Source organism: Colias eurytheme, chromosome 32 (genome assembly GCF_061535395.1).
Source record: "Colias eurytheme isolate Ceu_HAF_F1 chromosome 32, ilColEury1 Martin Lab GWU primary, whole genome shotgun sequence".
NCBI classification, from domain to species: domain Eukaryota; kingdom Metazoa; phylum Arthropoda; class Insecta; order Lepidoptera; family Pieridae; genus Colias; species Colias eurytheme.
This window is the reverse complement of record NC_143011.1, coordinates 6,077,048-6,095,571: the sequence shown is the minus strand read 5'-3', so window position 1 is coordinate 6,095,571 and position 18,524 is coordinate 6,077,048. Positions and strand designations below refer to the sequence as shown.

Below are 18,524 nucleotides of genomic sequence, written 5' to 3'. Positions count from 1 at the left end.
ATCATTTCATATAAACTTATTATCTATCGTTCATATTAACATTATTTATTTTAATGCTCACGTCAGCTACAAACGTAATATTATACAGTAACAACTTCAATATAACAAGAATAAACGTCGACAAACATTTTATATTCTTCAATAAATTAACATAGTTGAAGATGGATAGAAATTAATTAACTACGCCAATAAGCAACCAAACTTCAAAATTTATTAATAACTAATTAATAATCATCTGGAAATCATCAGCTTTATGAATCTTTAAAAAGTAATATTCATTGTAACATCGTATTATACAAATAAGCCACGGTTGTAAACAATTGGAGTTCCATGACCGCATGTTACTGAATCAGCATTTCGATTCAACGAGGCGCACGCGCTGGCCTTATCAATGGTGTCAGATATATTATTGCGAATACATTGTCTGAGATTAAAGCTAAATATTCATGATTAATGCACATAAACAACACACTTATAAGATAAATATTGAGCCGGAGGTGTATCCGAAATCCAACTGATTCAGCATTTTATAAACACCCATGAACGCTACCCATCAAATTTGGAGCTGGGTAAAAAAGCTACAACGACTCCCTGCTAGCTCTCGGGAAGCGCATTCAGGGGATAGCAGCAGCAGCGGGCCTGTGGTGTGCGTGGCGGCCGGCGGCGGCGAGCGCCCTCCGCGGCGCGAGCGCCTGCCGCGTACCAGCGCGCAGCGTGCCATCAGTGACCCATGTGTTAGTTTTAGTGATAAGTATGTGAGTGTAAGGTGTGTAAAACAAAAAGCAGAGTAAAGTGTGTGTGAAACAAAAAGCAGAGCAATGTGTGTGTGCGTCATTCAGTGAATCAATAAAAGACAATTCCCTATTTTAGAAAAGTGTAGCCTTAAGTTCGATATCTGATGATTGTCGGGCATCATTTGTTAATAGCTTTTAAGAATATTGTTTTCACCTTGTAATAGGTTAGCTCATCGTCATATCTATCATAGCTTTCATTTCCATCACTCTTGTTGCCCGGGAGCATGTACGGTGCAACCGCACAGAGTGCAAAATCATCATTTTTGTATATCACAGCATTTTCATTTACCTACATATAGCGTTAGTTCACATTAAAACGTCGCGAGCCGCGCACGTATGTAACTCATTACAGCATAGCAATAAAATCATATTATTTAGCAGCTTAGTTTCATTAGTAGCAGCAGCATCCCAGGTGTACGAACCGTAGTCCGTACAGAGTCACTTTAGTATTTTTGTTCTATGCATGCATTTGGACGTAACCTGAATTATGTCAACTTAGTATTAAAATATTAATGGGAAGTAGTCTAATGAAACCAAATGTTAACTAAGAAATTATATTTATTGTTTGTTTCAAGACTCATTTTTACTATTTACTTAATACCTATGGGCAATCAACTCTAATATTGGTATTATTAATCAACAAAAAATTATACTTCAGTATAATTAATTAAAAAAAGTAATACAAAAGTGCAGTTTTAGTTAGGAACTAGCGGTCCGCCCCGGCTCCGCCCGTGGTACATATTTCACAATAAAAGGTAGTCTATGTTCTTTCTCAATGTCTAAAGATTATCTGTGCCAAATTTCATCAAAATCGGTTCAGTAGTTTATGCGTGAAAACCATACATACATACAAACCTTTCCTCTTTATAATATTACTAGCTTACCGCCCGCGGCTTCGCCTACTTTGTTTCAAACCTAATAAATTATACACTAAAACCTTCCTATTTAATCACTCTATGAATTAAAAAAAACCGCATCAAAATCCGTTCCGTAGTTTTAAAGATTTAAGCATACAAAGGGACATAGGAACAGAAAAAGCGACTTTGTTTTATACTATGTAGTGTAGATTTATTTCGCACCTCTTAAAGTGAAAGTTTATCTAAAAATTTTGGCTCAGAGCAGATAGATAAATAGCGAACAAAACGCAAGTAACGTAACGGCACCAGTCTTGTACAGATTAAGGAAAAAATTGAAGTTTTTTGCATATTTCTCGTAGGTTTTTTAACTTTATTGGATATTGTTAAGTTATACCTTTAGTTCAATGTTAGTTTAACGTAACCAATGTTAGAAAAAAGATTACAATGCATAAATAATGAAGTTATTTATAAATTAAAAAACCACTTTTTTGCACCAGTAATGGACAGTGAAAATCTAATGATGGACACCCAGTTTTGGACAACATCCAGTTATGAACACCCATTTATGGACTGTACCTAATGTTTTTTCTCCAGTTATTTACACTTGGAGAAGACTTATAGTTATCAATAGAATCTTGAAAATGATGATTGGAATATAATAAATCGGGGATGTTTTTATAAAAAATAGTACTTATTAATTATTTTGCATAGTTATAATATTTAAAACAGTCTTAATTTCCATTTTCTAGGCAAAAATTGGACAAATGCATCGTTAAATACGAGTTATGTCCGTTAAGAAACACCAATATGGGTTTTTTTTCTCAATAAGTCAGGGATGAAAAATATAACTAAAAAAAGTACTGCCATTCCATCCATTTTGGGACTTCTTCTTCTTCGTCATATCATTCTAGTCAGAGCGAACGTGGTCAACATGAGGTTTGGGGGGGTAGATGTTACCCGCTTCACGATGTTCCGCCATATCTTTCTGTTTCCTGGCATTCCGCTACACTCGTGAATTGAATCGCCAATTTGAATCCGCCAGCAGCCTTAATCTGATCGGTCCATCGATATGGATTCCAAATTGTAGCACGAGGCAAAAAGCTTTTTTTAAACTGTTGTCAAGATGGTGTGGATGAAATTTAAGCGTGTGTGCTATATGGTGGTGGAATTTAGCAGCAGACAGCGATCCAAACAGTTCATCAGAGAACTCTCTATGATAGATGCGTTACAATACGCATAAGTATGCGACTTCTCTACGCAGTAATAGAGAATGAAGCCGAGAACGAGTCGCACAGCACATAATGACCCATTGTTCTAAAATATATTCTTCATGGGTAGATAGATATTATGTTGTTGGACCCATTAGTGTAATTTTAACAAAAAATGTCAATGTCCATTATAGGAACCAAAGCAAATCCAGTCATGGACAATTGTTGTACAATATTGGAACCCTTTGTTTGAAATGGTCGTGATAGGTATATTATTAATCAGAATGAAAAGACAATACAGAAAAGGGCATGTAATTAATACCTTTAAAAAAAGTTTATTTTCGACATATGTCCATAAATAGATATATCCATAGAATTAAATCCAGTTATGGACACTGAAGAATTTTATTTAAACAACATAACCTATCATGATACTAAATCGTGTGATATTTCATACAATTAACTACTATAAATAAAAGTAATATCAAATTTTGCTAACATTTATACAAAAATTCTTATAACCAAAATTGTGTCCTCACTTCCTTAAGGATTTCCTTAGTAAAAACGGATTTCTTCGAAACGAGTCGCAGCAACTAAACATAACGTTCTGCCATCTTCAAACGTTTTGGCCGAATAAGCTGAAATGTTGTATTTTGATAGCTTATGAACCAAACTTTTATTTTAAGTATTGCCAAATTATATAACGTTAATTTTGGTCTTAATATTTAAATTTAATATTTATTTTGTCCATTACTGGATGCTTGTCCACCACTGGTGCCGTTACCTTAAGATCCTGGGAAGTACTAAGTAAAATTCTACTAACAGCTGCGAGTGAAAATCTAGGTAATGAGATACGATGCAGAAACAAGTGGCCGAATGCCAAAAGGTTACTAACGAAAAGAATGAAGCATACCTATCGTTACAGCAGACTTACACTTGCAGACGAGAGAGAGCATAAAGCGCGACGAAGGAAAAAAAATAACTACACAAGAGAAAGAAGAAGAAATGTGTTGATGTCAACTAACTTGAAGAGATTGCTAAAAGTTTCTCAACGAAGGACTCGAGAAACTTTTACAGCCAAACTAATAGAGGTAGGAAAGATTTCAAACCTAGAACCTCAGCTTGTAAAAGTAAAGATAGTGAGCTACTAAATAGTAAGAACGATATTATTAAAAGATGGAATTAGTACTTCCAAGAACTGCTAAATAGCACAGAAACTGCTGAAACACCTTCTGCCATACAAAATTATACTAACATCCCAGATATCTCACTGCCTACAAATAGACGAAGTTAGATTGGCCATTAGGAAACTCAAAAATCATAAGCCACCAGGAACTGATTACATCTCTGTGGAATTGCTTAAATATGCTGAAACTAGCTTTAAGGAGAAATTTTATGAGCTGATAGTCCAGGTGTAGTAGTCTGAAACGACGCCCTGTTAACTTTTCTTTATTCTTTCTAAAAGCACATTGCCTTACACATTGCATAGGTACATGAACCACAGACTAAGTACAGGGTTGCCACAACAATGACATAAGAAAAATAATTATAGTTAAGTTTTTCTAATATAATCTAATACGCCCGATGAGTGGAACATCGCAGTAACATAGGGTATATATTACAGCGGTGCGTACAGCACAAGAAAGGTGACATATTTGATTGCCAGAATTATCACGGTATATCTCTTTTAAACACGGCATATAAAATCTTCGCCTATGTCCTTTTCAATAGAATATCTCCATACACAGAAGACAAACTAGGCGACTACCAGTACGCTTGGGGCCCTAACCGTTCGACTACTGATCAGATTTTAAAACACTTGAGTTCAATGTCATAACACACCATATTATTTTCGTGAATTTTAAGGCTGCATACGACAATGTTCACCGAAATTTCCTGTACCAAGCGTTGACTGAGATCGGCATTCCACCACAATTGGTGTCGTCACTTACAGCAATGACGTTAAAAAAATAAAAAAGCGTCGTTCGGATCCATTCAGTATCTTGCAACCTTTTAGGGTAATGGAAGGCCTTAGGCAGGGTGATGCGCTCTCCAGCCTTCTGATTAACATAGCCTTAGAAAAATGCATCCGAGATTCCAGAAATTGAGACATCGGGCACTTTATTTTTCGAATAGATACAAATACTGAGATACGCGGATGATATAGACCTGGATCGGGAGGACGCTACCAGCAGTGATCCTCTACTGCTGTTAACGCATATATTACTATAGACCAAACTGCCCAAAAGCTCGGTCTACAAGTCAAGTTCGTGGCTGTACGTGACTTTGTGTACCTGGCATAATTAATAACAAACCAGAACGAAATATCTGCAGAAATATTTAAACGAATTATGGCTGATTCGGCCTTCTAAGATATTTTTGATCGAAACTGCTATGCCGAAACATAAAGGTACTGCTATAAAAGACCCTACTAAGACCAGTACTAACATACGGGTCCGAAAGTTGGGTCCTGAGCAAAAAAATGAGGATTGCCTGCTGGTGTTCTAGCGAAAAATCCTCAGACGGATTTTCGGTGCTGTGCTGGAAAATAGACATTGGAGAACGCGGTATAACCATGAGCTTTATGAAATGTACGAGGAGCCGAATGTCTTATAGACCATAAAACTAGGCCGTTTACGCTGGGCCGGATACGAGGCACGTATGGACGACAAGAAGGCACCTCTGCGTCTTCTCTATGGAAAACCAGATGGGCCGAAGCTCCGATGGTTGGATGGCATCTAATGATTGCTGTGAAAATCTGGAGAACTCAGACAAAGGACCGAGAGATCTGGAAGAAAATACTGGACCAGGCCAAGGCCCACTAGCAGCTGTAGAGCCTCAGATGATGATGATCACTCAGCGAGGAAACTCTTGTATTTCATGATAACTTTTTGGGTATGAATTTTTCGTTTTCTTTTTCATTTTCTTGAACCATTTGTAATATAAAATCATCTTTAATCTCTTCATAATAATGACCTAAACATAAATATTTAAACAAATTATTATTGAAACAATGACATAAACTTTAATACGCCATAAAATTAACTTATCAAAATATTATTAAAACGGCCTATTTATACATAATACACTTAAACAAAGAAAGCATTTAATAAAGTACAGGCATAACGAGAAATATGTCGTTACCTTTAGAATAGTTGATAATACAAAAATGACTTAATATGATTTAAGTCACAATTCAAAAACTGCATTTTAGTACAAAAGTGACCTAATACGAATAAAGGTCTCGTTAGGATTAGAACATTGACATAATATTTACTTACCTTTCGGTAAATAAACGCCGCAATCAGGATTAAATCACTTTAAAACTAAGAAATGTAATCACCGTGCCGACATAATACTAAAACGGTCACTATTTTAGCGGAGGGACGTTTAAAATACGCAAATTATAAAGAGACGCAACATACGTGTTTTTCGGTTTCTAGGTGACATAGGATAGTTTTTGATTTATTAAATGATAGAATACCTTATTCTGAGTCATTTTATGAGTATAACTCATTTTTGCAAAATTTTGAGTTAGGTCACTTTCGTTCTCAGCGTGCGAATTATCTTACACATACAAGCTTAAAATTTTGAATTAATAAAGATTTAGTATTGATATATAGTTTTTTGTCTCTCCTGAAAAGTGCTGTTTTTGAGTTATTCCCTTATTCACTGGAGGCACAGAATATATGGACGCCAATGTGAATTTGAATACATAAGTAATTACTTATTTCTTTATTTGAAAGAGTAAGGTGTGCAGATAGTAACCTACCAATAAATCACACAAATTTTTATATTATATAATATATTAACAATCCCAGATGAAAAGTTAATCAAATAAGAACCAAAAAGTAAATTAGATTTAGATACATTTATTTCAAAGGATTTACAATTCACTTCTAACGTTTTAGAATAATATTATAAACTTGTACACCTTGACAAAAAGTAAAAAATTGCGGGTGAGTTTATTTGAAAGAGTAGTAGTAGTAGTAAGAGTAGTAGTAGTAGAGTAGAGTATTCCGATGTAAATGTCTCGTTAAATAGTACGTGGTTAGAATTCTGGAAGTAGGATCAGAAATTTAAAGGAAAATGGTATGGAAATATTCAAGAAGATTTACAGAGAACACCTTGGTATGATGAGCTGGATGTAACTAGTCGTGAGTTTATCATCACAATCAACAGATTAAGATTTGGCCACAATAAACCAATAAATCACTTCACACCTTGCAAGACTGAACATAATTAATAGCAATATATGCACTTTCTGTAATGAGAAGATCGGCGATATGAAATTATTATGAACCATCAACCTTATTATTTTCTTTGTTTTCATAATCTTCAACAGTCAACTGTTAAAACCATGCCAAACGCCCAAACAGCCAAAATACGCAAGTCGCAACTTGTAGGTACGCAACATTGATTTGAATTTTGACGTCTATCAAATTTATCTTCGAAGAGAGGTAACCTGCTTAGAAAGTGAAACATCGATTATAGTGAATTAATCGGTACTGACTAGAAACATGTGTCGCTCGAACTTGATACACATGTCAATTTTAAAATTCATCAAGCGAATCCCTTTTAAAGTAGTATACTTTCTTTCGTAAATTTAAGGAGCAAAAAAAGGGCAAGTATAATAAAAAAACACAACGCATTTATTATTATGATGATTTTTATTCACTGCATTCGATTACTGATGTCAGATTTCGATTTCTAGAGTAACGTCTCGGGCAGTGTTGCCAATTTGGCATAATTTATGCTAAATTTAGCATATTTTTACATTGTTTAGCATTTTTATTTGTTGTCTAGCATATAGCTTATTTTTTAGCATATAAAATATTATAATATAATAAAAGTTAAACCATATGAAACCAACTACAGTTTTGCTACCTTGCATACGTAAATTTAGTCGACATTTCATGGACATGCACAACTTCCACCTTGGAATTCTGGAATGAAGTAATGGATTATAAAGACGCAGCTGGTAATAACCCTTTTGCAGATTTATCACAGCTGGCAATATCATTATTATCACTACCACATTCCAACGCGGAAATAGAACGTGTTTTTAGCCAAATGAATGTCGTCAAAACTAAGCTTCGCAACCGTTTATCGGTAAAAACTTTAAATGCCATTTTATACATAAGATTCGACCTAAAGAGGGCAGGAAAATGCTGCTACTCTTACACAGTTCCGGATAATGTACTGCGCTCTATAGGCACCAAGGAAATATATAGTCTTGGCAATGAGGCTTCCACGTCTACGTCAACATTATCGGCTGCGGATGAAGACCAAGATATTAATATTTTATTTGATAATAACACACTCGAATAAGAGATGTTATTATTTATGATGTCATTATTTACATATTATGTGTAAATAAATGTGTTGGATATATAAAATTTTAAGTAAAATGTCGTTTTATTTGACATTAAAAATTTTTAGCAAAATATTTAGCTTAATTATAAATCCTTTAGCAAAATTTTGGCAAAATTTTAACAGCCATTTAGCAAATTTTATGTTAGTCTTGCTGGCAACACTGGTCTCGGGCACAGAACAGTAAAAACCTCGGAGCAATTAAAACAAATAGAAGTGCTATAGTGTCATAATTATTAATATGAAAACCACTGTCGCCAAACCCACACATTTAAACCGATAGCTAAACACAAGTTTGATGCTAATTTTTGTTTTTAATCAGTGTTGCCAACGTAGGCGATTTTTCGCCATTTATGCTACTCCAGGGACAATTTTTTATACTACATATTAGGTAAATAGGCATACAGCCGGTAATCAGGCCGAATACTCTGAACACAGATAATTATATAAAGTATAGGTAAATCGATGAATTTTGTGACTGCTTGAACCAAAAACGAATCACACTGGCGAATTTTTATATGGATAAATACAATTTGTACACTTAATTAAATGTTTATTTAGTTATCTCATTTCATTTCGTGTTCACAGTTTAGGCATGACTATCATCGTAATTCTTCTTCTTCTTCTTTTTTTTTCAAATGGCAACTCCTGATCCCAGATCATCGTAATTAGAATTCTTTTAATTCACGTCTACCCTCTTCAAGAGTATTTTTTTAAACACGATAATCTCATTTAATTGTTAAATCAAACAAAACTCTATTAATTAAATATGTCGCGCTTAAGTAATGAAGAATATTTTGAGGAGGAACCAAGTAAGTTGAGACAATATTTATTTTATCAAAATAGAAGCCTGTACTGCTATTAGTATTTTTTAACCTCTTATGGCTAATTTTGCTGGAGATAATGATGATGAACCGCTGCCCTACCTCAAATTCGACTAGCTACGGCCCTGTGATGAAGTCCACTTCTATGAGGGATATCATGTGCAAAAGATACTTGTAGTTTATGTTTGCTCATAAACTATTCTTTATATATAAACTAGCTACCCGCCCCGGCTTCGCACGGGTGCAATGGCGGCCGGCCGGTACCGCCGCAAACGCTACGTCCCGCAATTTTTAAAGTAAATGACAAAAGAAAGTTATTGTGGGTTATCCATAAGAGATAGACATAATATATACCATCACGGACTTTTCTGTAGACCTTTTCAATACTTAGTACATTATTTTGATAAAACTCGTAGGGTTTAGCCTGCGTTTGCAATGTAGGTAAGAGGAAAAAATGTAATTATTTACGGCATCACATTAGAAACCTCAAAAATAACAGTACTTCTCCACTATTTAATTTAATTATTATACATATACACCTTCCTCTTGAATCACTCTATTAAAAAAACCGCATCAAAATCCGTTGCGTAGTTTCAAAGATTTAAGCGTACAAAGGGACATAGGGACAGAGAAAGCGACTTTGTTTTATACTATGTAGTGATTCCAATGCGATCGGAAAAATAAAGAAAAGGTATAATAACTAAATCATTGTTCATTTACTTTCAGGGTTATCTCCCTCATCAGAATCGCGAGAGCGACGCAGCAGTACTGACTCGAGTGAATCTTTACCAGAGCTAAATATTGAAGTGGTACCTAAAAGAAAAGATGACGATGACCCAGAAGAGTTTTATCAGGAGTTAGAGAAAAAAATGAAGGAAATTATATCGGCAGATCGAAGAGGGTGTGATGCCCCGAAATCTGATACTATTGACAAAGAATCAGTAGAATTAAATGCAGTAGAAAAACCCAGTAGTCCAGAGATATAATTATGATCTCCGAAGTTTATATATGTAATTATGATAATTTTACGGAATTTTAAAAGCATATAAGTAGTTTATTAAATGTTACTTCATTACATATACATAATTGTAAATAAATAGGTCACAATGGTTATTTTATTGGTATATAATTGTTTATTTAATTATTTAATAATTACCTGCTTATCCAGGAGGCTATTCGAGATAATAGCACGATGGATTATTAGTTGAATATCAACTTACCTAAACTTAATTAATTTTAAGTAATTTTATAAGTACCCTCGATAACAATACTTTTTGCAATATCACGCGACACTCCATCGTATCGCATTCAAAATTGGGAATCGGAGTGCGAGGATCTGTGGTTCATGACTGAGGTATTGTTAAATGGTAAGACAATTAAGTTAGCTATATAACGACTTATGCCCTTATGCACTATGTTCATAATCGCACAACACGACTTATATTATTGCCAGTTTTGGTTTTATAGAAATGATGTGACTTATTATGCTTGAAATTTGTGTACTTTATGACTCAATTGAGGCTTTTTAGTGGAAAAACTATGCACGTAGCTTGAAAAACGAATGAAATCAACGGGTTTTTTTATCGTTATTAGATAATAAAAACAAAACATCATTTAGGTATTTATGCATTTAACCCTAGAAGTCCAATCTACGTAAATTTGACGTATGAACTCTTCTATATTTACCATCGAATCGCTGCAAAATCCAGAACCAACTCATTAGCCGTCGAGACCTAGCAGTACATAGTTGGCTCATCCATGTAAATTCCGCCATTTGGTTGTAAAGAGGATGTTGTGCGTCATTTTGACGTATAATTGGGCTTTTCGTAACTTTTAAAATTGTTTCAAATTTTTATTTTGTGATTTATTTGAATGATTTTTTTCCAAGTCACGTTTCACATGATATCTATAGTATTATACTATAGATTGAGTATAAAATGGGATCCAGACAACTTTTATACTAGGACGAAAAACCTTCAATTTTAGTAAATGACGATTATTGTCCTCCGCTGGATTTGGACTTCAAGCAAAGGGATTGGGTGGCTGAAGATGTTGTCCGGAGTAAAACCGAATATGTTATGGGGTTTTGTTACCCATGTATAATGAAAGCCGTAGATTGTAAAATAAACCTTTAATCGATCTTTCAATAATACAGTACTATGTTGTTAATGCTATACAATGTTTCACCAGTCACCACAATGAGTCTAGTCTGTACAGGTTAGCAGGAGACAATCATTGAGTATTGGTATTAAATACGTATCAACTGCGTATTGCGTTTTGCGTATTAACTATTGTCCTAGTGAATCATTTTCACTATCGTCGAATCAATTTAAAATTCGATCAAGTGCGTTCCGTTTCGGAACGCCACAGATAATAAAATATAGATAATAAAAGTGGCAACGCCACAATGTCATGGTGGTATACATTGAGGATACAAGCACTATAAAGAGATAAGAGAAGCCCGAAAACCATATTCCTGTATGTTCAGTTAATACAGGAAAAGTTATAGGTGGTCAGTGGCGATATTTTACGGCATGATATAGAATTTTAACAATTTCTATATCATATAATATCAAAATAATGTAGATAAATGCTAATGCTTCCTTCTAGGGAAGCGCGCTCCATCATAGGCCACATCTCAGCTTACCATTAGGCGAGATCGTGGTCAAGCGCTTCCCTATCACACAATAAAAAATAAAAAAAATAAATAAATAAAATACAATGAGCCGCAAAGATTTTATGAAAAAATTAAGCACAGATTTGAAGGTGCCTTGGATGCAAATACGACTTGTGGCACGCACTTTGAAGAGACTCTACGTGACAATAGCCCAATTTTTTCAAAATATGTGGTACCAGAGTATCCATAAAATGTTTACGAAAATGCAGGACCAAAGAAGTATCGATATTGCGGATTTTTTTCCCATAAAAAAGGCAAATTACCAAAGCACAGTGGCTAAAACGCTCATAAATTGTCAAGACTGGTTATAAATACTTTTTTTTTATGCGACTATTATAGACTATAGTATTATTGTCTTGATTATTGTAGTTAGATAATTTTTTTGAAAAAAGATTAAAAACGAGTTATTTTTTAAAAACTTACCCAATTATAAGAAGAAAATATAAGTTTAACATTTTTTGTTGGCTTTTTTTAGATGATTCAATTATCGTTCTGTATTTATATAAACAAAGAGTATAATATCATTAAATGCACTTAATGTGTTAACTGTATTTTTAATATCTATTGCAAAAAATAGTTAATTTCCATAGAAATATATTAGTATCCCAAGTTAACTGATAAATACCTTTTTTTAAAAATATAAAGATTTGTTGTTGCAGATTTATTGAAAAAAACGATTTAAAAATAATAAGGAATAGTGTGTGTTGTTTCCGTGCAGTATTCAATTAATAGACCAATAGCAACACGGCATTAATGCCAAACTGTCTCATGTCGTCACTTGAACCAATGACACTAAAAGAGTTGTTCCTTTATGCTCATGAAACTGTATATAATATTATGTAGTATTTAATAAACTATAATATTATGCTTTTAAAAATATACGTGTTTGTGAAAAAGTAAATTCTAGCCTATGTTCAAATAAAAATAGTAGGTAGCGTTTATTTCCCTCTGAGTAAGTAGTGTGTATTGTGTATCAAAAGTAACATTCAATTATGTATTGTGTTAATTTTATTTATTACGGATTCAACATCAAACAACTCTACGGTAAGTATCAAGGTGCGTATTAACTATAGAGCTATTATTTATTACCTTACCTAATACCTATAGGTATGTTATAGCTAATTGCTGCTGGGCGCTGGCTGCGATTTCGTCCATGTATCTACTGAAAGGTTTCATGACATAATATGAGCACAGGGGAATAAAATAAAAATACCAGTATGTACATCCAAAAATATTTATTTCAATTATTACAAATTATCCTTAATCTAATTTTGAAAATCTAACACTGAATTAGATTCCTTACAATAATATTATTCAAATTAATAACAAAATAACGTATTTTACGGCTAAATTAATATTGAACTAATTATGTAGTTAAAACACGAAAGCGCATTACCTTGTTATACCAGCTGCATTAACCAAAAATTTTATATGATACAATATTTTCAACTGATATCGAAATGTACGAAAATAGTAATAATGTAATTGAACTGAGAACATAATATTTTAATATTCAGACAAAGCTGTATTGTTTCGATATACGTAGTTTTTATTGTAAACTGCACATATTTTCATAGAAAAATACTGTAAAACAACAGATGATGAAATTTTCAAAAAGAAAAAAAAAATACAAATTTGCCGCGCAATTGACATTAATTGACAGTTTTAAAAGTTTGTACCTATAGGTAATATTAATAGAAATAATTATCGAGATTTAAATGGCTCTACACGAGATTTATTTTGTTTTTTTTATTACTATACTTCATAAAGACACAATTAACTCGTACCTACTCGTAATACGATACCTTGGAGTTGGAGCGAAAATATTGTTTGTAATAATTTGGCTAGGTAACTAATTATTGAAATGAAAATAATAATTAGAAAAATGCATTGTGAAACCGTTTTAAGCAAAAAACGTTTCGATAAACGAATTATGTTTTTGAATGAAATACAAATTATTGCATGCTTTTAAAATACAAGACTTAACTATCTACTAATGAAAGTTTTCATGCATTTTGTTCGAAACACGGTAGGTCAGCCGTGTTTTGTTACTTTAAAAGTGACATTCGAAAATGAAACAACGATTTACGGAAAAGCACAGATAGAAACGCGTTTAATCGAGATTGGGTATCTAATATTAAGATAATTGGAATACTTAATGAAAATAGGAATTGTAGAGTCAGTAATAATTCAGATTAGTTTATTGATATCATATTAGATACTTACTTAGTTCGAGTGAACGCGTTTTTACAATTCGTTCTATACAAAGTATGTTTTTAACTAAATTTTCGAATTTCATCGTGTATTTTACAATAATTTTGAATGATTTGAATGCGAAATGTACTAATATATGATCAAACGAACTTCAGAGTGAAGTTTGATCATTATTATATGAATCGTTTCATTCGAAGATATTATTTACTATGTAGTTCCCTTTTTCAATGCTAGCAACTACGCACGCCTTTAGATTTTATTTTTTATTAATTGTGGGTATTACGACCTGACAAGTATTTGCTCGCTTTGTACGATATTCGTTATTTTTAGAGTCTGTAATCTTACAAAACTTTGGGTTAGGGTGTGGTGGGTGTTAATATCTTCGAATGAAGCGATTCATATAATAATGATCGAACTTCACTCTGAAGTTCGTTTGATCATATTGTTGGAGTAAAATCAGGAAGGCCACCCCCCGCGCCTTCCTCACCGCGGTGCGGCGCGCCTTTATAACAACGAACGAGCGGCGGAGTCGTCCATTTCGTCTGCTACTCGCGCGCACATTATCGCGGAACCTCTGCCCATTTATTCCTACCGTCATTTTGCTGTTCATTGTCAAATAAATGTATTTCGTTTGATTTGCTTTTAATTTGAACTATTTCCAGTACTTTTTTCATTAAAGTAGGTCGTTTTTATTAGATCAGAAGTGGGATTCGAGGGCTTTATGCCACCGAAACCATTCTGATTATTATTATTTTTTTTCTTATCTAACGTATTTGGGCAGAGAGTTTCGCGATCATGCCAGCGAACAAAAGGCATAGCACTAGGAGGAGACAACGATCACCGTCTCCTCCAACTACTAATCCTTTGGACGAGATTTTGAAGAGATTACAGGCTCTCGAAGATCGTAGCAGCGCGGAGCCTCAAGCTATTTCTGCGGACATGGACCAAGCTGTGGTGCGCCCTATCGAGACGATGGGCGACGCGACGCCGCCGTCCGCGACGTCGGCAGTGCGGTCATCATTACTTGACGGCCACATCGGCGCCACTCCACCTGCACCAACGCCGGTACCAACAGCACCTGCCGCCCCCACTTCTACCCCTGTTACGACGACCACCACCACCGAGTCCACTATGCAGAGCGATATGAAATCGGCAGCCGAGAACTTTCTGACAGCGCTGATGTCATTCCCGGTGAGATCAAACCAATATTTTGTTTCTGATTTCGATCCTAGTGTTCATGAGGTCGATACGTGGTGTGACGAGGTCGATAAAGCTTTAAAAATAAATCGTTGGGATGACGCAGAATGTCTCGCGCGGGTAGGAAACTGTTTAAAGGGTGAAGCTCGTACCTGGCTGAGCCGATGGACAAGTACTGTCCGCACGTGGTCCACTTTTAAGTTAGAGTTAAAAGCTTTGTGTCCACGCAATATCGACATCGCGAACATTTTATACGATGTGATGAAAACAGAATCTGATAGATTTTCAACTTATGCAGAATATGCTCGAAGGTCATTGTTAAAATTGCGTATTGTTAAAGGCCTAAATGATACACTTCTAACAGCGATAATTATACGCGGTGTTGTTGACCCACACGTTCGTGCCGCTGCTGCAAACGCAAAATTAACTTCCGAGAACATAGTCGAATTTTTGTCAAATTTTGTTAAGCCGACATTAGCGCCACAATTTAGAAAGCCGAATAACAATGCCGATAATAATGATCGTATTAGTAGAAATCAAAATTCTAATCAGTTTTCTTTGAAACGTAATCATTTCGATTCTAAGTTAATTAAGTGTTATGAATGTAACCAATTCGGTCATACAAAGAGTGAATGTTCGAAAAAACCAAAGTTGACTTTTGATTCTAACATTAAAAAACAGCCTACGTCTGAATCACCGCTGAGATGCACATTTTGCAAAAAGATAGGGCATACCGAAGACAAATGTTACACGAAAGAAAGGGTTGATAATTCTAGAAATAAAAGTAACGTTATTTTTTGTTCCTAAAATGTGGGTATTACGAAAAATAATGACATAATTACTGGTGTGATTTTAGGTATACCGGTTGATATTTTAATTGATAGTGTTCATGTGTTTCGTTATTGTCCACAGAATTAGTGAAGTACTCAGTGAAAACCGACGTACCAGGTATTACGGGGACTTGGAGGTAAGGAAGTTTTTTCTAATTATTTTGTAACCTTACCGGTTGAGTTGAATGGTATTACTTTGGAAGTTGATTTCTATATTGTGCAAAAATGTTCACTTAATGTTCCCGTAATAATTGGTACGGACGTTTATTTAAAAGGAGTAGCTTATATTAGGACTTGTGATTCTCAACGCATAGTACACAGTGGCTCAATCGTTTCGGAAGTTAGGCAGGTAGATTTGATGACGTCATTTAATTAAATTAATACCCCCGTTACCGGTGTATGTAAAGAAAAATTAATCAACATACTTGCCAAATATTCAAAATTTTTTTTTAAGCGGTACAGCGCCCACTACTGTTACAGATAGTGAAGTGCAAAGGTCAGGTACGACCGAGCGAGTATAATATTGAAGCTTTAGTTAACTCCAAAACCAAGTAACGTTAAGCATTTTCGTCAATATTTAGTACCTAGGTAAACATTTTAAAATCGTAACTGATTGCAACGCTTTAAAAATGACTTAACAAAAAATGTTTACATGCAGGACTTTGATTTCACTTTAGAATACCACAAAGGGGTACTTATGTCACATGTGGATTACTTAAGTAGGAATCCGATTAACTTGATTCACGCAGTTGATAAACCGCAAAATTGGGCACAATTATTCCAGTCAGGTGACGAGTAGACTCTAAATTTGTTAGAAAAATTAAGCAATGGGGAATTAGATAGTAGCCGGTACGTAAAACGTAACGATCTTTTATATTACAAGTATGACATAACGGGTGAGGAAACTCGGTATTTATGTTTTGTTCCAAAGGCATTTCGTTTGAGCTTGTTGCGCGTCTTCCACGACGAACATGAGCACATAGGTATAGACAAAACTATTGATTTGATTCTCAAACATTTTTGGTTTCCGGGAATGCGAAAGTTCGTCACTAAATATATGTCATTGCGTTGTCTGCATTTCACATAAACAAGTAGCAAGAGCACCGTTACAACCGATTTCATCTTGGCATAAGAATCCTGTACCTTTTGATACCGTACATGCGGATGTTCTTGGACCGCTTAGCGAATCTGATGGCTATAAATATGTGCTAATAATGGTAGATGCCTATACAAAATACTACCTAACGATAGATACGAACTAAAGCTACTAGTTGGTTTCTATGGGAAAACTAGTCACGCGGCGGCTGGGTACATGGTATTGTGGCGCGGCGAGTGGACGCCGGACCTGTGCTGGATTTTTTTGAATGTTAGTATGATAAGGAGTATTTTTGTTATTTGTACTGGTTGTTGGAATAGACCCGAATAAGGCCTGGTGCGCATGGCATCGGGGTGACCTTTTGGTATTGCACCACTGTTGTGCTACCTAGGCATCTGGGTGACGTTGGCGGACGCGCCGACAAGGGACCTGTGTAAGGCCTGTTGTAAGTAGGTATCTGGGTGACATCGGTGGGCCCACCGATTAGGGACCTGTGTAAAGCCTACTGAATAGGTATCTGGGTTGACCTTTGTAGACCAATGTAAAGCCTGGTTGCGCACACATTTAATGGTATTTGGTTACACTGGAACAGATCCGTGTAAAGCCTGTGTATGTAATAGCCACGTGTGCTAGTGTTAATGTTTGTTACACGGTTCGGTTTTCCGGTTCAGCTTTCCTTATTTGCATTGGTTTAAGTATTTTTTTTCTTCAATGTCGTTTTTTTTTTGTATACTCCAGGTTACGATGCACATCATAACGCTGAAGACTGCGAAGCTGGCCCTTTCACACGAGCTGCAGCTGCCACTGAAGGCAGCGAGGACGCTGCCCCGTCAGGAGAGGCCGTGTTGGAGTAAAATCAGGAAGGCCACCCCCCGCGCCTTCCTCACCGCGGTGCGGCGCGCCTTTATAACAACGAACGAGCGGCGGAGTCGTCCATTTCGTCTGCTACTCGCGCGCACATTATCGCGGAACCTCTGCCCATTTATTCCTACCGTCATTTTGCTGTTCATTGTCAAATAAATGTATTTCGTTTGATTTGCTTTTAATTTGAACTATTTCCAGTACTTTTTTCATTAAAGTAGGTCGTTTTTATTAGAATATATTATATTTCATCGCTTCATTCTTCAGATATTATTCACTATGTAGATGTTAAGAGATAAAAGTTTTGTAAGAATCATTTTGGGTGCAAGTTTAGAATAAAACATATATAGATATTATTAGTTTTATTTTGTATATTAACAAAAATATAATCAAACATTATTCTTGCAAAATTGATTCTGCAAATTCGTTTTCATTAACTACATTAAGTTTATAGAACCTTGCAAAGGTTTCGGAATGTTTAGTCCAGCCAGCAGTTTTACGTATATTATCAACGCATACACCACTAGCACAAGCAGTAGATGTTGAAGCGTGTCTTGTGCTATGTGAACTAAATATTGAAATGTTGACACCAC

The 18,524-nt window shown here is 35.0% G+C and overlaps 1 protein-coding gene across 3 annotated transcripts; it reads left to right on the top strand.

Annotated features, from left to right (window-relative positions):
• Positions 1-14,391: 14,391 nt before the first annotated feature.
• Positions 14,392-18,105, top strand: LOC149895243 (uncharacterized). 3 transcript variants are annotated; one of them, XM_090119302.1, is made up of 3 exons: positions 14,392-14,569; positions 14,729-17,340; positions 17,809-18,105. In XM_090119302.1, exon 2 carries the CDS (start codon positions 14,743-14,745, stop codon positions 15,949-15,951), a length of 1,209 nt encoding a protein of 402 aa, XP_089975428.1. In that variant the 5' UTR covers positions 14,392-14,569; positions 14,729-14,742; the 3' UTR covers positions 15,952-17,340; positions 17,809-18,105. The 3 variants fall into 3 exon arrangements, with proteins under 3 accessions (XP_089975428.1, XP_089975427.1, XP_089975425.1); XM_090119301.1 differs by having other exon boundaries at positions 14,394-16,111; XM_090119299.1 differs by having other exon boundaries at positions 14,394-17,340.
• Positions 18,106-18,524: the final 419 nt, after the last annotated feature.

What these genes read in the sequence shown, in the direction of transcription:
- LOC149895243 (XM_090119302.1), top strand. Translation starts at nt 14,743, where the DNA reads ATGCCAGCGAACAAAAGGCATAGCACTAGGAGGAGACAACGATCACCG.